The sequence below is a fragment of the Ictalurus punctatus genome, chromosome 18, assembly GCF_001660625.3.
Source record: "Ictalurus punctatus breed USDA103 chromosome 18, Coco_2.0, whole genome shotgun sequence".
Lineage (NCBI taxonomy): Eukaryota > Metazoa > Chordata > Actinopteri > Siluriformes > Ictaluridae > Ictalurus > Ictalurus punctatus.
The window spans coordinates 1805001-1815000 of NC_030433.2; the positions used below are offsets into that span (position 1 = coordinate 1805001).

Here is a 10000-nt window from a genome sequence, read left to right on the forward strand (position 1 = left end):
TCTGAAATCTCTATTCTACTAGCATTTCCTTATTTGCGAAATCTTCACCGTGCTCGTCCTTTCTCAGAATACTCGGTGACCGTATCGTCGACACACTACGACGTCAGTCTCGAAATACAGCTTCCTTTATTTATTTCACAGTGTCCCGTGTGGTTAGTCCAGATTTATTGGCTTGCTAACGATGCACCTACACAAAGTAGGCCGCATTCGATGTGAATAACACGCATACGATACATAAATAAAGACCATTTCACGAATAAGGCACCGTCGATCCGTTCGTACTGCCGGTCGTCATTGCCGCCTGTAGCTACGCGTTCGGAAAATTACGCGGCTAAAGCCTGGAAGTTTTTATGTGTGCCGCATTTCCCTACAAAAACACCCGATGAAATTGTTTCATCTGTAAGTATGCGCATAAAACCTTCGGTCCGTTCCTACGAGTCTGAACCGATGGTACGTCCAAACGTCACGTCAGGATTCAAACGGGGAGAGTTACACGTGTTCTGAGCCGGGTTACACACACGCTGAATCGGACTTTTCTGCGTGTGTCATTCGGATCACGCGGATCACATGTAAATGATCTCGGAGGTTGCCAGGTTTTTCTCGCATTTAAACGTTGATGAATAGTCCTAGTTTAGTGCACGGCTTCCACCCTCGGGGATGCTCAACTTATAAAATAGCACTCGATCCAGCACAACGTATTATTTTACATGTGACTTATTTACTGTTTATGTCAAGAGTTAATTGTGTGCAGAATTTAACGAAGGCACGAGATGCCGTTTCAAGGTCATGTATCATGCTTTTAATGGGCTATTTTGAAAACTGAAGTCTATAGGTAGCACGCGTGGAATTTAGCTTTTACGTGCACACTACGTGCACGATAAAAGTTACCGTCGTACACGGAACTGAAGTGTATATGGAACGACAGGTCGCCTTACCTTACAGACTCAGGTGGGAATAATTTAGTGGGGCTTTTTCTGTTTGTGATCGTAGCACACAAGCCCGAACGAGACATGAGATCGGCACGCTGCCTATTTTTCAGACCGTCCGCCCAGATGGTACCATGACACGTAAAAAGGGCTCGCGTTTAAACGAATACATTATCAAGAGGTGTGGTCAAGTGATCGAGCTTCTTTGATATCCAATCAGATCGGGTTCCTCTCATTCCCTTTAAGTCCCAGTGCCATTTCCATAACGGCAAACAATTACAGGTTACGTTCAGATCTTACACCGATTTATAATAATAAATCAATAACAAGCCGACATACAGGACTCCTACGATGCAAATCCATCCGGAATCTTTTCTCCTCTTGATCTATATGTGACATCAGTGTCAATATCGGAAGTGTTACAAACGCGGACGATTTTTGGATGAAAAGTCACTAGGAACTAAAACCTTTAGGGATGCATCGGCTATTCGTAGCCACAAATGATCGATACGGGAATGAAAAGTCTGTGTTATTTAGGCAGTATTGGGGTGGAGTGATATAAATAGTGAACATCCATGAAATCAGGTTGTTAGAAATGGGACATGACTTATAAGGCCGCTTATAAGGTCAGGAAAATACCACATTATCCCCGAGCCTGCGCTGAGAAGAGGGACTCGGGAAGCGGTAGCGTGCATACGGCTGAACAAGAATGGGATCCCACTGTGTCTGCACATTTTGATTGTCCCACCCCCAACTCCCAGGTAAAAACAAAAGAGTTTTTCATTTAAAGTGGAACCAGGAAGTCAGGGAGACCATCAGGGTGCCTCATGGTCTCTCTTTTATATTTCAAGCAGTCACCCTGTCCACCCTGCACGACCTCCTCCTGCCCCTGAGAGTCAAGCTGAAGAAACCTCGGAGACTCTATATGGAATCTTTCTTCACTAACAAAAGTGGCGTAGGATTGTATAGAAAACTTCCAGGAAGTACTTTAAGGTGTAGAACATATAGCTGGAAATTCCCAGTAAACATATCTAGAACGTCTAAACAAGGTCTTCTAGGCAACGACCGGCTCTCGGTTAAAAGTACGACGCCGAAAATGTCTTTTAGATCCGCTGTATACTGTGCAACGTTCAAACGCATGGATTCCTGCCTTCTGGAAGGTAACGCAGAGGCAGATCTGAGAGCGTTTCGGGTAGAAAAGCACTGGCTTTGCATTCTAACTCTAATGACACACAGGAGCCGGTACGAGTCATGGTTTGAGGAATCCTCGGTGCTTGTTTAAGGTTTGTTATATTAATACACAAAGCTGTCGTGCTGGAATGGGAACGCAGGTATGACTGAAGACAAGTGCTTCATTGACGAACCGTCAGACTCCCAACGATCATAATTAGCACAGAATGTGGAAAGTCGTTCGGAAACATCGGACCCGGCCTCACATCCTGCATTTAAAGAGCCCCCTATAGTGATTTGCAGGCATTTACGTAATATTAGGAAATGGGTGTTCAAATCTGATTCGCCGGCTGTACCTGCTGTCGTACCCCGTGCAGCTTCTCTTATAAGTGAAAAACTTTCGACCGTGCTTTTTGGGGGGTAAAGATTAAAGATGTTATTACTTCTACCGCACGCCGTGTGGTTATGTCTCAAAGTGGGGTTCGGGGTACATTCTGGAGACGAGAAGAGCTTCGAGAATTAGGATTGTGTGGCGTCGAGTGGCACTTCAGCGGCTAGCGGGCCGGGGACGACTGGTCCGAGCTGCGAGACGCGGAATGACGGAGCTATGCGGCCGTGTCCAGGTAAGTCCAGCTTGTAAGTCACTTCATTAATCTGTTTGCTGACTCTGAGCGGTCCGACGTATCTCGTTCCGGGTGTGTTTTTTCGCGAGTGTACGGGCGCACTCAGAGGTGCAGCAGCTCTGTAGTCCGTTTAAAACGCTTGACAGCAGAGGTACAGTGAGCCTGTCCGCAACCTTCACATTATGGAGCAAGTTCTTGACACGTAAGTGACGCACACGTAGACGAGTAAATCGGAAAGAAGAACAAAAAGGAAAAAAGAGCAGAAAAAGTGCGTTTTCACTTTCGTTTTTTGTCGATGTTACGGTTTTCTGCATTCTGGCGAACATTTCTAAAACGTTTCTGATCACACGTTTGACGAACGTTTGGTTTCTCCTTTCGAAACATTCTATAAACTCAATTTCCTGTGTATAATGTTCATATAATGTTCATCCATTATACAGCTACTCTAATGCAGTCCACACACACACACACACACACACACACATACACACACACACGGGCATGTGGATAGATAAAGGACCTGTTTCGGCTATGGGAACTCTACGGTGTCCTACGAGTCATACCTTCTGCTGGAAGGTGAGTGATGATCACAATAGGGCGTTTAAACATCTTGTGCAAGGGTGCCAATGGACACTGGTGTTTCTTCCTGCTGGGAGAATGATGACACAGTCTACAAGGACGGCACAGGGGTAAACGACACGAACCCTGACCAGTGCCTTCCACCCACTCGACTAAACATGGCTACACCTGGTGCGACCGGGTGTTCAAGGGTGGCGTCCTGCCCAGCCTCCTCATTCTGGTCCTCCTTTGTGATGTAGACGCCTAGTGGAGTCCTGTGACTATACTGTTTCTTAACACGCCACGCGCCGCCATAAAGAACGCCCTACGCCGAGGGCCGAAAAGTCCACGCTAGATCAAATCCACTGTAGTGTCACGATTCAATACAAAAGATACAGTAAGTAAGACTGAAAGAAAATCCGCTTAGCTTTAAACAGCGGCCTAGAACTAGTGCGGAATAACGAACGCCCGCGCTATCGAACGTTTCCTTCGTTCATTTTACAAAACACACGTGGAATGCAGCCTCGACAGCTGATTATTAATTTTGACATCATAAATCGGAGCAGGAAGTGACATGTCGTGCATGTTGACTATTACAGTGTATCATATAAGCAGTTATTAGGTTAAGATATGAAACCAGGGCTCCTGCCCTTTCCATTTAGAAAAAAAATTAAAAAATCCAGACCTTCTCACTCCCTCGCACTTTCACCGGTCCTCCCTGTGTTTAACCATAGGTTACTTCCTCACACGTTACTGTTCTTTCCTTCTTCCTGTCTCCTCAGCTGATTCTCTCTCTCTCTCTCTCTCTCTCTCTCTCAGCTATTTTTAGCCCTGGCTCATTTGGGCCTCTAAAACAAGCAGCTCTGTGGTGGAGCAAATGCACCAGTGTGCGCGCACACACACACACACACACACACACACACACACTTCATCTCCATTGCACTGCATGTGCACACTATTCACACGTCTTCCGTCGCATCCGTGCGTTTTTCTATTTTCCGCTTAGCTAGTGATTTTCCATCGTTAGTACACCTGACCTCACACACATGTAAGAGTGCAGGCAAGCGCACCAATGCTAGAGACGCACTCTCTGCTCCCTACACCAAAACATCAAAAGTCACACACACACACACAAATACAATTACACAATTAATTACTAACTGCTGCATTGCAGGCTTCCTCCGATACGGTACATCTCACACTTTTTGGAGTCGAGCGGGAATCTAAATGGGGAAATGGACTCGTATAGCGCACATATGCTCGAGCGCTACGGGAATTACCGCGACAGTATGTTCGACTCATGTCCACGGTGACGTTCAAGTCTTAAAGGGAGTGACTGACAGGCTATCGAACTGCAAGATGCGTACGTATATTACAGTCAGATTCTTGCAATAAAATGGCGTTGTCGCCTCGCGGCTCCGGGGTTCTTTCCTGAGCTCGGATTACCGTCTGTGTGAAGGTTCACACCTTCTCCCCGTGTCTGCTTGGGTTACCTCTGGGTTCTCCAGTTTCCTCCCATTTCCCAAAAACATGCCAGGAGGTGGCTTGACTGTGTTAAATTGCGTGTGCATGCGTGTGTGTGTGTGTGTGTGTGTGTGTGTGTGTGTGTGTGTGTGTGCGTGTGCCCTGGGATAGACTGCCACCCCCATCCAGGGTGTTCCTGGGATACGCTCTGGATGAATAGTGGCCCTGATCAGGATAAATGGAATTTTCATCGCCGTATTCTTATTGGTTAAGCTTTGTCATACAGTGCTGCTTGAAAGTTTGTGAACCCTTTAGAATTTCTGCATAAATATGATCTAAAACATCATCAGGTTTTCACACAAGTCCTAAACGTAGATAAGGGGAACCCGATTAAACATTTCTGGTAAGTGTCGATCGGTCCTGCACACCGACTCGGAGGAGTTTCAGCCCGTTCCTCGGTACAGAACGGCTTCAACTCTGGGATGTTGGTGTGTTTGCTCACATGAACTGCTCGCTTCAGGTCCTTCCACAACATCTCTATTGGATTAAGGTCAGGACTTTGACTCGGCCGTTCCAAATCGCTAACTTTATTCTTCTTTGACCGTTCTTTAGTAGAACCACTCGTGTGTTTAGGGTCGTCGTCTCGCTGCATGGCCCGCTTTCTGTCGAGATTCAGTTCACGGACAGATGTCCTGACATTTTCCTTTAGAAAGCGCTGGTGTACTTCAGTATTCATTGCTCCATCAATGATGACGACTCGTCCTGGCCCAGATGCACCAAAACAGCTCCGAACCACCATACTACCACCACCATGTTTCACAGACGGGATAAGGTTGTGATGCTGGAATGCAGTGTTTTCCTTTCTCCAAACATATCGCTTCTCATTTAAACTCATTTAAATGACAACACATGCAACAAACCATATCTAATGATTGTGTGACATTCGATTTTGAGTCAAAATGCGGTACAGGGTGTGGGCCAGATAAAGTATTAAAGTTTGGGCCGGCACTGGGCCATGAATCGTTTGCTCTCGATTCTGACTCTACATTTTACTGTGACGGGATGATAAAGGGATGGCAAGATGGCAAGGTCCACTGACACGCCTGTCATGTGGCATTTTCACGGATCGCGTCTCGGTTTTAATTGGCAGTTTTCAGTACGTCTATGACGGCGTGGAAGGATGAAAAGAGACCCCCTTCGTCTGTCTCGTACGAGTTAGCAGAACTTTTCTTCCTATGCGCTCCAGACAGGGAGTAATCAACGGAGAGATAGAAGAGACGGCGGACTGTGACACGCCTGTCTGTCCTACCCTGGTCTTCGAGACGGGTCTTTATTTATTTATTTATTTATTTATTTCTTCCTGAGGAATAAACCAATGCGTGACGGGATGAAAAGATAGATAGAGGGAAGACGAGAAGGACGACCGTGTGGAAGAAGTGCTGACACGGACATGCCTGTCCATCTCGGCTTGACTTCCGCCATTAAGGCGACATCAATATTTCAGAGCATAGTGAGATCCGAGGAACATTCTAGAGCTCAGTCCATTAGCAGATTGCACCATCGAGACACGACGCAGAAGTGTTTGTTATGTGTGCATGAGTTAAGATCGCCGACGCTTCAACGACTCGCCTCGAGACTCGAGGTATTGGACGAGACCCCTCGAAATGACAAAAAATCCGTCATATATACACAGTACATAACGTGAGGCTTTTCCTTCGGCACGTCGTCTTTATTACTTAACGCTAATATTTCCTATTTGAATGTTTTGCAAGGTTTAGGATTACGCCACGATGCAAGTCATCCTAAAAACCGTCATTCCTGGCTTCTCGGTTGTCCTTTCTCTGACGGCGCGCTAAAATCCTCCCAAATCTCCGTTTTCGTGATTTCACTCTGCCAAGAAACCGCATGTATAAACAACACCTCAGTGTGTTACTCTCTGCTGACCGCGGCCACTTCCTCGGCCACTCTGAATTTTTTTTTTTTTAGCTCGAGTCGCTTGTATGCAGAAAAGAATGAACTTTTATTTATTTATTTATTTAGTTATTTTAATCGCATATTATCGCAATGCTTCCTCATAAAGAAAACGCAGCACCGACTTTCCCTCCCGCAGGCTTGCGCGTGTCTTAGGATTAAACAGTTCAATTGCTTTTAGGAACTCTAATATATACCACTAATGCTGCAACACATTATTCTCCGGCAGTTGCGGATTTATTACCACACTTTAGTCAAATCTGATAAAGAACAGAACAACGCTATAAGACGCCTGGGACTATCTTCTAAGTTACACCTCCTGCACTGCCTATCTTGGAAGCACTGGGCATGAGGAAGGAACACACCCTAGACGGGACTCCAATTAGAACGGGGAGCGCTAATACATTTCCGTCGGATGACAGTGGTGCGGCGGGTAGCGTCTATTCTCTATTATGACCCGAAATCTTTAAAAAAAAATAAAAAAAAATCATTATTTCCTTCCTCGAGTATCTTATCATTCTGCATCTTTTCAAGGTGAATTTAAGGTCAATTTAAATCTTATTTATTTATTTATTTTTTTAAAATAAGAACGACACGTATGAAGAACGCTACAAGCGATGAGAATAATTGTACTAACTCACCAGCGTACAGAATCTCTCGGGTGGGTTGCCGCACGTGATGCCCGGTGGTTCCACATGTATGCGCATGAACTCCTTCATTGACTGGGGCTTGGGTTGGCATGCATGCTGCTCCCACACTGAGCCCTCATCCGTGGCGAGGAGTGACTTGCACGACTCGTACTGGCCTTGAACCTGCACCAGCGTGTGCAGGAGGACAAGGAGGAAGAAAACGGCTCGCGCCAGCATGACAAGCGCCAGCCAGGAGACAAGAGAAGGGCCGTGGTAAAATTCACAGGAAAGAGATGTCGGTATAGAATAGGAGTCACGTGAGAGCATCTGGTAAACTCGCCACGGTCATTCTGTATGAGGTTGGTTTTTTTTAAAGGGGATTTTTTCAAATGTATTTTAATTAAAGCATTAAACGTTTAAGAAATTGTTGGTTAAAACAAGAAAAAAAAACAGGGGAGATACAAAATCAGCATGTCCTTTGTCCATCTTAGTTTCTCGTCCATCACAAGTTCCGAGGCACTCCACTGGCATTCTTTAAACATTCACCAAACTTCATGTTCCTGAAAGCAAGACAATAAAGAGACAGCTTTACTCACAGCACCTGATTTAATAAACAGTTGTGTGTGTGTGTGTGTGTGTGTGTGTGTGTGTGTGTGTGTGTGTGTGTGTGTGTGTGAGAGAGAGAGAGAGTACATTATATCGTTGTACGATCCCAAAACAACCTCCACTTCCACTTCGATAATCTACATACAGCTACTTCCTGTCGTATCCAGCTACGTCCTAGTATATCATATTATGCTAATGAGTTTCTGACGGCAGGGATAAGACAAACGAGGCCTGTTCTGTGCGGGCGATTTGTCACGCACATAGTTTCTTGTGTAAAGGTGACGCTTTAACCATTCCAAGAGTTCTTATTCTGGATCGCACACACTACAGGTCAGTTACATATTCACGAAAACAAAAAAAATGTCCTAAACTGAATTCTTTAAAACGGTAATCGTGGAAACCGATCCGAATCGCGTGCGTGCTCTCCGTTTAACTGTGATGCCCTGTGATTTTGTTACTCGCCCAATTGAGGTCACTGTGAGAATAATACAGTGTTAAGCCCTGAACATGGTGTAAAAGTTTAGCAGAAAAACAAAAACAAACAGGAAATTAGGAAGGTTAGCTTGCTTACGAACAAGCACGGGTAATTTTGGCAAAACTTTAGCCCGCTTACTAGCAAGCACGGCTAATTTACAGGATTTACACACAGCGGTTAGCGTAATGTTAGCTCCCTTATTAGCAAACACGGCTAATTTACAGAATTTACGCACAGCGGTTAGCGTAATGTTAGCTCCCTTATTAGCAAACACGGCTAATTTACAGAATTTACGCACAGCGGTTAGCGTAATGTTAGCTCCCTTATTAGCAAACACGGCTAATTTACAGAATTTACGCACAGCGGTTAGCGTAATGTTAGCTCCCTTATTAGCAGACACGGCTAATTTACAGAATTTACGCACAGCGGTTAGCGTAATGTTAGCTCCCTTATTAGCAAACACGGCTAATTTACAGAATTTACGCACAGCGGTTAGCGTAATGTTAGCTCGTTTCGGATCATTTTAGTATTTACACACAGCGGTTAGCATAACGTTAGCTCGCTTTGGGTCATTTTAGCAGTTACACAGCGCAACGTTAGCTCGCTTGCTAGCAAACAGGAAATCTTTAAAGATTAAGGTAAAGAATTTAGGTCAAATTAAGTGTCACTAATCTTTGTGTATTCAGCAAAAGCAGCGGAATGTGTCGTTATAGCAAAAATAGTATTAACTGCAGCACTTACATTACTCACGGTAAAAAATACAGCGACATCGGCGGTATTTCGAAGCGTTAGTATCGTGGTACGACCGTATTACCGGTATACCGTACAACCCGAGTGCTTTGAAATATAAGCTTTATTACGTTTTTATAAGCCTTTTATTATAAGTTTATATATAGAGAGAGCCTTTAAGAACGCCTTTGACAAAGAAGAACGTATTCACATCATTCTCATGGCTGGACCCGGAAGCTGCCGGCGAACGATGCATGGAGACTTTTGGGACAAGTTAAGAAATTTGCCAAGTATGAAGCAACTCCGACTGATTTTTTCCGCATGGTTTCATTGCAGGTGTTGTAACATTCAGAGAGAAAGTTTTCTGACACTTCAGGAGGACTTTGTGGTTCCTCTGGAACACGACAAGCTGCAAGTTTTTGCCTTCATATCATCCAAAGAGAGACAGGAGACAGGCTGGCATGAGACCGACTGCTTATATCGGTTCAAACGTACCGTACGCGATTACAGGAATGAACTTGTTTCGTGGGCATTTCGCAACATTAAACGTAACTATAAGCAGATCAGACGTCACCTCTGACTCGTCATACATTTTAATGCATAAAAATTTGAATTGTCAAATTGCTGTGTTATATATGAGGAATGAACTCAGATATCTATACATATCTTATATATAGCTTATATATCTTTTATATATATATATATATATATATATATATATATATATATATATACAGTATGTACTTATATAAAACAAAAAATTATGCTTCACTTAATGTGTTATGGTACTTAACGTGAACATTACATGAAAGTCTGTTAGTAAAAAAATCAACTCCAGTCTTTTATTTA

At 44.3% G+C, this 10000-nt stretch overlaps 1 protein-coding gene across 3 annotated transcripts in view; it reads right to left on the reverse strand.

Moving 5' to 3' along the window:
• The window catches only part of ntng2b (netrin g2b), a 57087-nt gene that overhangs the window by 41896 nt on the left and 5191 nt on the right, over positions 1–10000 (reverse strand). For all 3 annotated transcript variants that reach the window (XM_017493172.3, XM_047161715.2, XM_053687860.1), the window contains exon 2: positions 7354–7901. In XM_017493172.3, coding sequence (XP_017348661.1) covers positions 7354–7668 — 315 coding nt within the window. In that variant the 5' untranslated portion in view covers positions 7669–7901. The remainder of the gene's footprint in view (positions 1–7353; positions 7902–10000) is intronic.